This window comes from Crinia signifera, chromosome 11 (assembly GCF_055691185.1).
Source record: "Crinia signifera chromosome 11, ASM5569118v1, whole genome shotgun sequence".
In the NCBI taxonomy this organism is placed as follows: domain Eukaryota; kingdom Metazoa; phylum Chordata; class Amphibia; order Anura; family Myobatrachidae; genus Crinia; species Crinia signifera.
This window is the reverse complement of record NC_139227.1, coordinates 30,022,687-30,038,269: the sequence shown is the minus strand read 5'-3', so window position 1 is coordinate 30,038,269 and position 15,583 is coordinate 30,022,687. Positions and strand designations below refer to the sequence as shown.

The 15,583-nt window shown below is 46.3% G+C and overlaps 1 protein-coding gene across 1 annotated transcript in view; it reads left to right on the top strand.

Moving 5' to 3' along the window:
* The first annotated feature begins 5,277 nt into the window (after positions 1-5,277).
* Positions 5,278-15,583, top strand: part of GAN (gigaxonin) — a 55,779-nt gene continuing 45,473 nt past the window's right edge. The window contains 3 exon segments of the mRNA XM_083164998.1: positions 5,278-6,703; positions 12,772-12,793; positions 12,795-12,887. Of these exon segments, the coding sequence (XP_083021124.1) occupies positions 6,528-6,703; positions 12,772-12,793; positions 12,795-12,887 (291 nt within the window). The 5' untranslated portion in view covers positions 5,278-6,527.

Genomic DNA, 15,583 nt, shown 5'->3' with positions numbered 1-15,583 from the left:
CTGACAGCTGCTCTGCTCCACACATCGGTCATGACGACATTAACAATACCTCAGATTTTAAAGAAATTAAAAAAGAATATGGGAGAGAAATTCCAAATTCTGCAATTCACAGAACTGTTTATCTGAAGTTCAACAATGAATATAATAAAGTCATTTTTTTTATATGGGTTCCAAGTTTTTATATGGGTTCCAAGGGTTCCGCAGCACTTAACAAAGGGGTGATTCAGCATGGGACGGTAAGCAGCGTAAATGCGCTGCTTACAGAGCAGTTAAACGCCACCCACCACCCTTTGCCGTCTGAATGGCCACATATGCATTTGAATGGATGTGATGCTGCCGTACGGGCGAAAAATCCTTTGAAGGGCACTGACCATGGAATGATATCACCCACTCGCAGATAAAAGTTGACTTTTATCTGGGCTAGAGATGGGTGAACAGGGGGCAGGAGCTGACGTCGTTTTTCTGTGCGCCCACTGTCTGCCCACTGCCCCCTCCTGTGTGACACCCTCAGCTACTGTGAAAGTTACCTAAGGTGTTTGCGCTGCAGCCCTGCACATGGGTACTTTTGCGCAGAGCCGCGCCATTGGACTGAATTCCTGCTTGGCTGAGCAAAGCTGAATCACCCCCCAAAGCAGATAAATAAGCAGAACAAGAAGACAGATGCCGTGCGAGACATTATAGGACAAGTACATGGTATCTAAACATCAGTGGTCATAATACTGAAATAAGCATCAGAGTGGCTGATACCGAGGGTTAAGTGCCATGGTAGGGAGGGGCATGGGCCATAGGGTCGACACTAGGAAGTCAACATACATTAGGTCGACCACTAAAGATCAAAAGGGTTTAGGTCGACATGTCTAATGTTGACAGGGTCGGAAGGTCAACGAAAGCATTAGGTCGAAAATAGGAAGGTCGACATGATTTTGGAATTTTTTGTCCCGAGTTTTGACGACATGGGCACAGTGGTTTGGGCACACTATTATATTCTCCCGCCATGCCGTAATAGATGGTCGGGTATGAAATACCGCCAGTCGGCACAAGTTGGCTCAAAAAATAACGTGCAAAACTCATGCCAACCTTTCGACTGTCGACCTTCCAATTGTTGACCTAATGCTTGTGTCAGCCTTCTGACCCTGTCCACCTTAGCCATGTCGACCTATTTCATGTGCCGACCTAAGGCCTATCGATCTTTAGTGTCGATATAGCGACTGTATCCCATAGGGCAGACATGTCCAAACTATGGCCCTCCAGCTGTTGTGAAACTACAAGTCCCATCATGCCTTGCCACAGTTTTGCTATTAGGGAATGCTAAAACTATTGTAAAGCATGCTGGGACGTGTAGTTCCACAACAGCCGGAGGGCCCTACTTTGGACATGCCTGACATTGGGAGTATGGACTGTAATGCTGTTTTCACACTGCAAAGACGGCATTGACCCGGTAATTTAACAATTTTTTTTTAAATGGGTCAGACAGCCTTAACCCCTTTCACACTGCATATCTTAAACCATGGGTCTTCAACCTGTGGCCCTCCAGATGCTGTGAAACGACATGTTCCAATATGCATTGCCACATTTTTCCCTATAAGAGCATGCCAAAACTGCCAGGGCATGCTGGGACATGTAGTTCCACAACAACTGGAGGGCCATAGGTTGAAGACCTGTGTCTTAAATGGTATATTACCCGTTTAACTGCAGTCTGAAAGATGTATTACCGTTTCAATGCCGTTTTGTCCCATCACATTACACAGGGACACTGAAACCGTTTTAACCGTTTTGAATTACTGGTATTCTTGAACCGTTTTGACACGGTAAAAACTGCATTTTACCCGGTAATAAGTGCAGCCTCCTGCTGCTTATAAGAAAAGTGACTTTCGGAAAATGGCTGCCCCCACACGAAAGACAGTTTTTTAAAATGGATTTTCCTATGGGGCAGACATTTTCCGAAAGTCACTTTTTTTTATAAGCGCATCGGTCCTTACTACTGCCGGGATCTGCAACCGAACTCAGGTACCGGCTGCACGGAGGGGAGGGGGGGCTGAAGACTGCACTGAGAGATCGGGGGATGTTACCCCGGGAGATTGGGTAATGTTAACGCGCGCGGGGGGGTCGGCGGCGGGCGGTTCCAGTGCTATGAATATTTAATGAGCGCTCATTAAATATTCACTGCGCTGAATTTAGGACCCAGCTCATTGGCTGGGTCCTAAATACCGTTTCAGACCCGATTTTGATCCCAAAATACCGGGTCTGAAACGGGTAGGACCCTGCATTTTAACCGGTTTGAAAAAACGGTATTTTCAAACCGGTTAATTGGATCTGCACCTTTCAGACCGCACAGATTACCGTTTTAAAACGGTAAAAAAAGGCAATATACCGTTTCCAAAGTGTGGTCTGAAAGGGGCATTAGTTCCCTGTGTTTTTGTATGAACTCTTAAAAGCACATCTACATTTAAATACATGTATCCTACAAATGTCCAGGGTATGAATTTGAAAGTGTTTGAGTGAGTGCATTTATTATATTAAATGTGTTTGATGTAATAAAAATGAATTGTACTGTTATTGTATATTCCAATGTTTTAATGTATATGTACTTCTATTTAGAAATGTTGCTAAAATAATGCAAATGGTCAAAATCCAGTATGGCCTTGATAATACATTTAGCCAGATTAATGAGAGAAGCTTGTATGTTGTTTGGCTCAGTAGTGTGTGCAGGTGTGTGTGTTTTAGCAATTGTCTGGGCTGATTAGTCTTGTGTGCGCTTTGTTATTTGGTTGCAGCCAGGAGACACCTAGGAGTCACTAAAGGTCCATACACACTGGGAGATTATGCCCAGCGTGTATGGACAGCGATGATCGTTATCATTGCTGCGGGGAAAGCCGATCAGTGCATACACACTAAGCGGCTTTCCCCCTGCCCGGCACCGTCAGCGGGGAGAGGACGGCTTTGCATAGCGCAGCGCTATACAAAGCTGTCCTCAAAGCCACTCAGCAGCAGCACTCATCGCTGGGCAATACACACTGCTGTTTTAAACGTCTTTCAGCGCTAAGTCACCCAGTGTGTATGGACCTTTAGATTTGCAAATTAATTTTCTGGCCAATACTGCTATTGTATGCATAGGTTTGCAAAAACAACACCCACCACTTTTGGATCACTCCCTTTGCATATGCCCACGTTTATACCCATTTTTGCAGTGCCGTGAGGCTGCACCCATTGTGACACCCACAACACACCTTGATTTTGTATGGGACTTGGGAATGGATTTACGCTTGCAGCGATGCAATCTTCAGCGTCTTAACAGGGTGGCACACAATTACGCGGACCGTGCCTAGGTCAAAAGGTTGACAGGCAAAAGGTCTACATATGGAAAAGGTTGACATGCATTAATTAGCATGTGCAGTTATCGCTGACCCGTGCTGACCACACTGCCCCTCCGCAGTGTGGTCTGTAGCCCATAGCCTACAATGGATTACCACCATCTCAGAATATCCGCAGCCCTGGGAACCAATGCAATGGGTATGCGGCCACGAGCGGAGCAGGAGGGATAAGGAAACAGAGTAGTGTTCTGCTATATGGCGATAAAAAATGTGCAAACCACCCAATGCTGCGCTGCTCTTCTCAGGGCTATACCTCAAAGAAATAGCCAAGAATTTCAATAGTAAAAGAAAAGGGTGCGAGTAGAGATCTGTGCGCAAAGCGCTTGTGAAGTGGGAATAAAGGTTGGTGGTGAGGGGATATACAGGGTATCAGACAATACTTCCCTTGTGTATAGGTTTCTTCGCCCTTGGTGGGTCACCAATATGTTATTACATGAAAAAGATATGAAATATATAATAGTGTAATACGTTTTTAACACACAATTTTTTATTCATAAAGTACACTTGAATGAGGATAATTTACCCAAATTTTTTTATGGGATAATAACATCAATAAAAACCGCAGGTCTCATAAGGTAAGATGGGGACTTTTACCAGAATGGTGAGAAAGTAAGGCTCGACAGATGTTCCTTTAGCGTATTCGGATCTCCGGATGATGAGATCGCCCGGGCCTCAGTATAAACACCGCAGTGGATCAGTCTCCAAGTAGGAGCAGGAGGGATCACAGCAGGTATTGAAGAGTCCCTTCTTTATACATTCAGGGAACACTTAATAGTGGCGGCTAATTTGAATTAGCCACGAATATGCTATAGTAATTGGGCACCCATATCACTAATAGTGCGTACAGACGGTAAGATATGACTTCCGATGTTGCCGATATAGTTAACATCGGAAGCCATATCGCATGCTTTTTTAGGGCTTGCGAGCCCGATGCACTGCCAATGCACACTCCCGTGTAAGCGCAAATCGGCAGTGAAATAGAGAGGGCAGGCAACACTATATAGTGCAGATCTGCACTATATAGTCTAAATTGTGCCACTCCATGCATCGGGACTCGCATAGCACGGCATATCGCCCCCGTGTGAACACACCATTACACCTGCCTGTACTGCTAGTGTGACTTGAGGACTGGCAATGGGAATGCCTGCTCTAGATGTGTTCTGGTTATATTATGTAACGGGTGTGTCACAAGCAAAATATATAATTCTGTAACATTGGTTTCAGCAGCTGCATCACTCACTGAGCAGGTTGTAGGTGGATCCCGAAGCATTTACTAACCCTTTCACAGTGCGTTTTACTACCGGATAGCCCACATCCATACACTGAGGGGTACATTTATTATGATGGGAGCCCTATTGAAAATGGGATGTTGCCCATAGCAACCAATCAGATTCTATCTATTACTTTCTAGAATGTGCTAAATAAATAAGTAGGATCTGACTGGTTGCTATAGGCAACATCCTGCCTTCAATGGAACTTCCATCTTAGTAAATGTACCCCCCGACTGTATGAATGTGCACCCTTATTATATAATACCGTGCAGTTGGCTAATTGGGAGGGATCTTTAGTAACCAGAAAACATGACAGAACTGTGATTACTTCTCATATGTAACTTGCAGTGCGCCCTGTGAGGGCATTGTACCTCAAGCTGGTATCAGCCCTGGCACACACGCAGCTTCTTCATGTACTCCCTCAGTCAGTAATAACAACACCCCCTCCACCCGTTCTGTGCTGCTGCTGCTGCCGCCGCCGCCGCTGCACCATCACAGGGTGTACTGTATGTATCCCGGGCGGCACACAGCAGCAGTGCAGCGGGCAAGGCAGGCTGGGGGATGGCACACCACCGCCCTCAGCTAGGCTCCGTCACAGTGCCGCCCCGGCCCTGCGGGCTGTGTGTGTTTGTGTTGTCCCACGTGGGGGGGCGGCCGCGCGCGCTGCGATGACGTGATGCGGGCGGCTCGGGGAGCGCTGGCTGCTGAGCCGGGTACACACAGCGGCGTGAGGAGCTGGAGAGAGCCGCCGGGAGCCGCCCTATTCCGCCGCCCGCACAGACCCGTCAGCACACAGCGCTCCTCCAGCCCGGTGACACTTCCCACCCGGCGTATCTGACAGTGGCGCCCTGTACACAGTCTCCCCTTACCCGCAATAGTGCTCTGCCATGGCCTCAGTACGGCGCTCCTCTTTATAGTACCCCTGTCACACTGCTCTGCCATAACCTCAGTACAGCTCTCCTCTTTATAGTACCCCTGTCACTCTGCTCTGCCATAGGCTCAGTACAGCTCTCCCAATAGTCATACTGCTCTGCCATAGCCTCAGTCTAGCTCTTCCCCTCATTATAGTGCCCCTGTCACTCTGCTCTGCCATAGCCTCAGTCCAGCTCTCCTCTTTATAGTACCCCTGTCACTTTTCTCTGCCATAACCTCAGTACAGCTCTCCCCATCATTAGTGCCCCTGTCACTCTGCTCTGCCATAGCCTCAGTACTGCTCCCCTTGATATAATGCCCCTGTCACTCTGCTCTGCCATAACCTCAGTGCAGCTCTCCTCTTTATAGTGCACCTGTCACTCTGCTCTGCCATAGCCTCAGTACAGCTCTCCCCCTAGTCATACTGCTCTGCCAAAGCCTCAGTCCAGCTCTCCCCATCATTAGTGCCCCTGTCACACTGCTCTGCCATAGCCTCAGTACAGCATATACTGCTCATTTCCCCAGTAGCCTATCCTTTCTCTTATATACCACTGATTGCATTATATTGCCTCCTGTCCTCTCCCCTATATATCACCCTCATAGTGCCCCTTTATCAACTGCATTTGCAGCCCATACTGTATTGCTCTCTCATCACCTCCATATAAGTTACTGCCCATGACTTACCTTTATATACGCTGCATAGCCACCCATTCAAAGCCTCTGTATACAGCCCATCCCGTAATGTCTCTATGCTGCAGGTAACCACATTTCCTAATTTCACATCTCTCTACAGCTCAGTATTGCAGCCCATACATGAGGGGTATACACAGATCATAGCACTAGTTACCCAGCTGCTGTATACAACACATCACTATAGACTGACTTCGTATACCTGACCTCCCACCTACTCCTACATAGGGGGGGTATAGCAGTCACTCTCCCCCTCTTGTACACTTTCCTTATCCTCCCGAAAATGTCAGAGTCAAACTCCACCAGTGTGGTGTCAGATCCCCAGCATGCAGCCAAGCTCCTCCGGGCTCTGGGCTGCTTCCGGGAAGAATCGGACTTCTGTGATGCCATTCTGGTCCTGGAGGAGCAGGAGATCCCAGTACAGAGGAACATCTTGGCAGCCGCAAGCCCTTATATAAGGTCAGTATTGGCTGGGAATGATATATTAATTTGCATTGGCTGGTCATTGTTTTGGTGAAGCAGCAGTGCCAGACACAATAGCTATTACCGTTCATTAGAGCTGTGCAGTAAAACTTTGCCATCGCAGCTAATCTATACCTATAGGTCAGTACTTTATCATGCTGTATGACCAAAGTATTTCTGCAGCTAAAGAGTTAAACAATGATGCTGTATTTCATTCCCTCTCCCGTGACTCATCGAGTGTTAAATCTGACTAATCCTATTGGTTTATTTACTGCAAGCGGTGGTGGTTAAAGATGTAAAATTGCCTGACGTTGCAAGTAGAATTGCTCAGAAGGGCGGCTCAGTCAGTTTGCCCACAAGGCACACGCTTGGATATGTAGCACACAGTCTCAGGTTTCATCCCTTGTTGTCCGTCATGCTCCCTTCTTTAGTTAGCTAGATCAATACGGCTATTGATCTTGTTAGATCTGTGCATCTGTAGAGTGTGAATAAGTGCAGAAGCTGATTATTGTCCCATTAACATGGGCCGGTTAAACGCGACCACTTTTTTAATGTGACACCTTTAGCCCCGTACACACGGGGGGATATATCGCTCGTGATGAGCGATATATCGCTCAGTGTCCCGCTCTGGTCACTGATAAAAAAAAACTGCCGGGGGAGCCCGGCAGTGGAAATCAGCTGGTCACAGGAGCATGTTCCTGCGACCAGCGATCACTACGGGGGAGAAAATGGGAGCACGCACCCCGCGATATATCGCCGGTGCACACTCCCATCGCGTGCAAGAGTGACCATATTTCCCGCGATACTAGACAAAATCGCCCCCGTGTGTACGCACCTTTAGTCACTTTGCATTTAATTGACACAGGTTAGTTAAGGTGCATTTATCTCATTGTCTAAAGCTTTGCATAACTGTCTTTCCACCATTATAAATACTATTTTTCAGAAAAGCTTATTACTGCACTAATTCCTATAATTTTTTTTCAGAGCAATTCAATTGTTTATTAGACAGTGATAATAATGGTCTGTTTGAGCAATTCAGTTGTTTTGGGCTCCCCTTCAAGTACAGGGTGTATCCGCACAAAGGCCCTTATTCTGCTTGGTGCGGCCGGAGCCGCATATGCGGCTCCGACCGTGCAGGCGAATCCCCGCCTTCCATACGGATCGCCACGGCCGTCCGTACGCGGACATGTGGCGGTCCGCATGAAAATGGAGGGGGATACGCCTCCACCATCTTGGAGCAGCCCCCTGCATTCGATGGTCGCCGACCATCGAAGGCAGGGCCGCACGCTCCACCAGCTCCCGCAACCATAGACCTTACGGACACTTGTCCGTGTGAAAGCATGTATGGGGGCAGGCAGCTGACATCCGGCGATGTCAGATGCCCGCCCCCAACACATGCGTCACAGCCTCATTACCATGCGTACGCCCCGCGTTTGCATGGGAACGCCCATGAAACGCGGGGCGTATGCATAGGGAAATGAGGCTAAGTAGCCCCTCACGCCCCTATCCACCCCCTTTGCGGCGGTAAAAAAAATTGTGCGGCGATTTCGCCTGCACATGCGCAGAGTGCCCTCTGCACATGCGCAGAGCGAAAACATCGGCGGAACGCCCGCAAGCGGCCGTTACCGCTTAGATCGGAATAAGGGCCAAAGTTCTGATTGTGCGCCCAAAAGTCAGACTTCTTGCACACTTCTGCTTGCCAGAAGGCTGCTAGCAGAAATGTGGGCACTTTCGCCTGATTAGTAAAACAATTGAATTGTGCAGTTGTAAATTGGCACCCCCCCCCCCCCCCTCCCCGCTCACACTCCAGTTAAAACTTGGGGTAAATAATTTATTGCCTTTCCTCTGTGCTAGAGTTTCACAAACGGCTATTATAGTCAAGGTTTTAAGGATACCCATGCCTGAGCACAGGAAACTTAATATCTGTCAATTTGATTTAAGAAACTCTGGGACTGATGTATTAAGCCTGATGATAACACAGCAGCAATCAGCTCCTGTCAAAATACAGGCTGGGTTTGGAAAAAGACACCTTCAACTTTATTACACTTTGGGCCATATTCAAAGTGGCCGGTAAGGGGGTTAAATGGCGGGGATCCCCGAAAACAAGCGACCCTCGTCGTATTACCCCCGCTCTGGCCGCTCACCCTATTGTATGTTCTGGGGTAACCCTCGCTGTCAGATGACAGTGAGGATTCCCCCAAACAGCGGAGGCTTGTGGCTAAATGCCTCGCTGTTTTAGCGCCCGCTCCCGCCACTTCCCCATTGCTACAAAACCCTTCCTAGGTTGAAATACCTTCTGCAGGGGGTCAGTTGAATACTGACCTTGTGAGCTGTGATTGTCACAGCTCGCAAAAGACCTTGAATACACACCTTTATCACTTTACCAGGCTTAATACATCTGCCCATATGGGCAGATGGGCCGCGGCCCAAGAATAAATAAAGCAGCCCATACACGCTGCTTTGTGGGATTGCTTTCCGTGCTTTACTAGCACGGATCACATTGCATTGCATTGCATTGCATGTGCATCCATTGTGCATGCAATGCGATGCAATGTGATGAAACCTAAGTACAAAAAGTATGTGCAAGCACATACTTTTTGTACTTAGGTTTCATCACATTGCATCGCATTGCATGCACAATGGATGCACATGCAATGCAATGTGATCCGTGCTAGTACAGCACGCCCACAAAGCAGCGTGTATGGGCTGCTTTAGGACTGCGGATTGTTGACTGCGGATTCAACAATCCAGCAGCAGTTTTCGACTTTTTAAAAAGTTGAATCTGCATGGGCAAGTCCCTGCCGAAAACAGCTGGGATAAAATACTGATGCCACCTGCAGTACATATGGTTTTGTCCATTAGAGAGTGATTGTGCCTTTCCAAGTGAATCCGAATAACCCCCATTGTATAGTGTGTACCCATCTTAAGGTGCCCACAGACGCATCGATCCCGGCATGCGTTCTGTGCTTAACTAGAACATCGTATGCCTTGTGCATGCGATGCTATGCTAGAAAAAGCTAGTACAAAAAGTATGTGCAGCACATACTTTTTGTACTGTGCGATGAGGTGCTGCAGGAGCGCGCACCACATCGCATAGCATCGCACCGCCGGGATCGGTGCGTGTGTTGGCACCATTAGATATACTCTAAAGCAGGTCTGTCCAACATGCAGGCCTCCAGCTGTTGTGAAACTACAAGTTCCAGCATGCTTTGCCACAGTTTTGCTAGTAGGGAATGCTTAAACTGTGGCAAGGCATGCTGGGATATGTGGTTTCACAACAGCATGAGGGCAGCATTTTGGACAGACCGGCTCTAAAGCACTACAGAATGTGTGGTCTACATAACTATCTGTAAGTAAATGTAAACAATGTGGAGTTTTGCAGTATGTAGCAATGTTAGATGCTGTTATACTGTATCTCCTTCTGAATATCAATGGAGCTGTTCTAAATGTGGACTCATTTTGCAGCTCCTATAGAACGTTGATAACAGCTCTGTGTGAGATTCCTTAGCACCAATGACTACTTCTAAAGTGCTCTGTAGCTGAGACATTAGGGGGAAATCCCTGCTGCCTCAGGGGTGCAGTTTGCATTTTATTCCTGTATAAGTAAAGACCTACTTTAGCACAGTATACCTGGTGTGACCTTATTCATGTTCTACTTTGTGAGGCTTATCCATCTCCATAACCGACAACCGGTTTCGGAGACTGTAATTGTTCTGTAGAAAAATTGCATACATTTGTAAGGAAAATAGAAATACAGTTTTATTCACTGGCGTAACTATAGCATCGCAGCCCCCGCCACCGTGGGGGGGCGCTGTGCATATGGGGGTGCCGGGGGCTGCAGTGCTATAGTTACACTCCCCCCCCCCCAATCCCCCGCAGGCTTACCTATTTCGCTGGTCCCGGCGGCTCCGTTCTTCTACTGAGGACCACCACAAAATGGCCGCCCCCATATAGCACACAGTTCTCTGAAACTGTCTGCTGTATGGGGGCAGCCATTTTGTGGTGGTCCTCAGCAGAAGAACGGAGCCGACGGGACCAGCGCGAAAGGTAAGGCTGCGGGGGATTGGGGGGGTTTGAATGGGCGGTGGGGGGCGCCCCCCCCCTAACGGCGGGGGGGAACCCAAAACGTAGCTACGCCGCTGGTTTTATTCCTTAATTTATGTCTGACAATACGGTTTTTTATCATACTGTAATCGGGATGGGCCTATTTTAATGTGGAGGCCTGGAGCTGAAGTCTCCGCCTTCAATTTTAGTCCGGCCCTTCTGCCAGTCACACAAACAGACTTGCAGCTCTCAGCAAATCAGCAAGGGGGTGGGATTGTGTGGATGAGGTGGGGCTAAAGGAAGCAAATGTTCATCATTAAGCCCAGCTGCTCTAAATGAACCCATGATTTCTGGGAAGCTGGGGGTATTCGGGAGATCTTGAGACTTCCCCAACTTGCTGTAGAGTAGGTTAGTTTGGTTATAGTTGACACTACATATTTAGTGTTCATGGTACTTATGTAATATCTGGGCGCCCGATTTTTTTCATCGCATCGCATGCAATATAGTGGCATACAATTCATGCGATGCGTTTTTTTATTGTAAAGACCCGATATTTCATACCCCCACTATCCAACGACGCATGGAGTTGATTTTATATAGTGTGGCGAGTGGACGCAGAATACATGTAAAGTAATCCGTGTCCGCTCGCCACACTATATAAAATCAACTCCATGCTTAGTTGGATAGTGGGGGTATGAAATCACCCATGGGTGACTATACAATGAAAAATCGGGTCTTTACAATGAAAAATCGCATCCCATGCCTTAGGTAGTGGCATGCAATGAAAAAATCGGCCGCTTATGATAACACATAAGTACCGTGTTCATTCTAGCACTTTGCATCTTCTTAAACCCGTGCAGTTCCTATTCCCTACTTGGGCTGTCGCTCTATTTTGTGATGCTTCTAGCAGTGTGAAATACAGACCACACTGTGCTATAAGCACCACAGCAGAGCAGAGAAACTGCACTGGGTTTGTAAGTTCCAGGGTGCTAGAATGAACACTGTATATTCCAAGTGATAATGCACCAGCCAATCAGCTGTGCTTGAAAAATTACAGTTAGGAGTTGCATGGCCGATGCATTATCACCTTTTACTTTATCACTTTACCAGGCTGAATACCTCTGCCCAGTGCTTGCTTAGACTACCAATATAATGGCCCCTATGTACAAAGGTTTATGAATGAGATTTAGTTGAAAGCAATGCTTCCCGATTTTGTGAACGAACTAAAGGTGCCCATACCCTATGCGATTTGGGCCCGATTCCGCCGGATCAGGCCGAAAAGTCTGGTTAAATCGGCCCAAATAGAATGTGTCTGATCTGATTTGCGGTTCCGTGCGCTTCTGATCGGACTTGGAGATCATACATGCTGCATGAATGATCTCTGGGGTGGACCACCCCCAGCGCCAGGGAGATGGGCTGCATGTAATTGTATTTATGCGATCCTGCCATCTGGGAAGGTTCCAGGCAGCTCAAGGGGGAATTGGAGGCGACTTCTCCTGTAGGTAGTGTATGGGGCCTTAAGGCTGGCTACAAATTGAAATGACTGATTCAGTGGGCAATGGGACCCTGCATTGGCAAGTGCATTCACACTTGAAGATGCAGCAGATGACTACAACAGTGGTTCTCAAGTACCCCCAACAGGTCACGTTTTCCAGGTCACCCGGGAGGTGCACAGGTGCACTCATTATTCACTGACACATTTTAAAAGATCACAGGTGGAGCTAATTATTTTACCTGTGATACTGTGAGGAGACCTGGAAAACGTGCACTGTTGGGGTACTTGAGGGCCGAGCTTGAGAACCACTGAACTACACAATTTAGGATGCAGCATGGCATCATACACAATATCCTCTGGTTGGCTGTACAGTACTGCTGACAGTGTTACAGTAAAACAGAAAGTGTTTCCCAGCATGTGTTTATTGGTTGACTTTATATACATTGTAGCTGTTACCACAGAATGTGTTTAAAGCATGTCTGTCTGCCTGCCTGTCTCTTCCGTTCAGCTGTATTCCTTCTTACAGAGCAAAACTGAACTACAATCCGGCCCAAATATGACGGTTCCATCTACCGAATTGAAATGGAAGGAATTTCGGTGGCGGTTATGAAAGAAATCCTGGACTACATCTTCAGTGGACAGGTATTGTTCCCAGCACATAGATGCGTGTACCCAGTTGTCTTGTACTATAGTCCTTTGGGTGTGCTGTGATATGTTAACAATCATAATGTGTGGGTTTTGGGGTCATGTGACTGTCGCTGGCCTTCTGATGCTCCAGCATTCGGGTTAGTATTACAGGTTGAGTATCCCTTATCCAAAATGCTCGGGACCAGGAGAATTTTGGATAACGGATTATTCCGTATTTCGGAATATTTTAATATTTCAATGATGTATTTTGAAGTATCTTGCATTTATGCTGTATAAACACATAATATACACACAAATATATTTTATTACCACATAAAATACACACAAATATATTTTTTAATTGTTCAAAAAACAAGGTTTCAAAACGTGAAACAAAATGTGTGTACTATCTCAGATATTGAATTTGAATGCCAAGCAATCATTGTCTTGCACATATATAGTGCCAGTTACATATCATGTCCCCAGTGATGCTGTTTACAAATGTCCCCAGTGAGTTTTTAGCAAAAAAAAAAAAAAATGTTCACTTTCTGGAATGTCCGTATTTCGGAATAATTCGGATAACGGATATTCGGATACGGGATACTCGACCTGTATTCCCCCCACAGCCTGTCCCTAATTTCAACATTCTTATTGTATCTTCATTTCACATGGAGACCTGTTGCCTGTCAATATTGTAACAATGTTGACATCAGAACTGTCGACATCGTGAATGATGACCTAATGACGACATTCTGTTCTTTTGCTTCTGTCTGAATATGGAGGCTAGAGAGGTTAGATATTCTGAGGGGAAATGATTGGAAGAAAGTGCCTAGTTGGTTGCATAGTCATTACACATTTCTACCAGGTAGAAACCTATTTCATAAGCATAGTGGCTTGTACCAGTCTAGATGACTTGCATTTGTGCCGGCATGATTACGGAACAGCAGGACTCTTCTAGAAGTTGGGTAGGAATCTGTTGACGCTCAGTATTTTTTTTTAGCTGCGCATCAGTACAAATGCAATTATTATGAATGCGGGATCTGTCTCTGCTTGTGCTCACATGTCCATTGCATATGCAATAATCTCTGTGTCAGTACATCTTATTTCACAAGAGTCTTACATTTATATAAGGCTGTAAAGTCTCATTCGCATAAGACCTAGCAATTATACACATCCATTACGGCAAATGAAGGTTTGCCAAGTAGTGAAAACTTTTCAGAGAGTATTTTTTCTTCTTACTTTGATAGGCTTTTAATAGATGTGTAAAATAGAACAGACAGACGCCTGCGTGCCCCCAACCAGCCGACTAAACATACAGTGCTAGATACAGTTCCTGTCAGAAGGTATTTAGCAAATAATTATTATATATATATGTCTACTGTCCGTGAGTCTCCGAAACACTGCCATCTGCTGGCAGAGAGTGAAACTACATCTCTTTCTCACACATGCACAAACACAGAAGGAAGCACACTAGCTTTCGAAGCTTTTGCTTCGAGCGGGCTTACTAGTACTTAATTTACAGCAATATGAATTTGTTTTGTACATTTCAGCTCTTGGAAAATTTTTTCCCGTACTTGATTTAGGGTTGTGGTTAGAATATCTAGGTGTAACAATATGCAGGTTTATACGTATTCTAGGTAAAAGACCAGTTTCTGCAGTGTACTTTTCACTTTGAGCTGTGACCGTTTGTCGCCCCCAAACTCTTCACCCCAACCCCTATCTGCTCCTACCTCCAATCTGTCTTCACAGCTCCCTCTCTCCATATCCAACAAGTTTTAAACAGATAAGTGTCCCTGCAAAAATAGCTTTCACTTTTGGTTATGACATTTTTAAGTACACAGAGGAGTAATTTTGTCCATCAAGTGGTCTCTAGTGGTCACTGGCGGTACTTGACTTCACAGAGGTGAGGAGATTTTAGCCTTTTTAATATATAGGTTGAGTTTCTCATATGGTAAGAAACATGCGACTTATGTAGGGGGAATCTGTGCAACACTTATGAATACGCTCTGCTGTGTAAAGATGGAGTTATGTCAGTGATCAGCGACTTCATAATGACTGTCCTATATTTACTGGAAAACAGGACAAGAACCGTGTGTCCTCTGTACCCCTATAGGCAAAGCCAATATTTGTTACTGATGAAGCCAATGAGCGGGGTGCGCTCCATGATAATTGTTACCTTTCTCTGGCAGGTTCTCCATATTGCCATATGAACCATCCCTCAGACCCTTGACCGTGGCACTGAAGCCCATCAGGGTATTAAGGACCTAACGTTAACCCGCAATGCTGCAGATTTCACAGCATTGCATGTGGACTAAATTCATCAATAAAGAATGTTTTGCACAATCCTCCATTCGCAGCTTGGGTGTGGGGGAGAATTAATTCGATGGTCGGCTGCCCGCACCTGCGTCACTGGCTTATTTGAATGGGAACACCCAGCGTTTTCATGGCCAGGTGCAAGCGGGACGTCGAACATGTAATTCGCCATGCCAGCTCGTATTTAGTGTCTTCACAAGCACAGCCGCAAAAAAAAACGGTCCCCTGTGCAAACACGTGGGGGACAGATTACATTAGAATAACTCCACACAGAATGCACAGTGTTTTACTTTCCAGGCTACAGTATATGCACCCATTTATACTCCTTTATTATAATGGAGCAAAGTCTGCACGTTATATATATAGGTCTGATTCCACTGGGGGCTGTATTCCTGTGC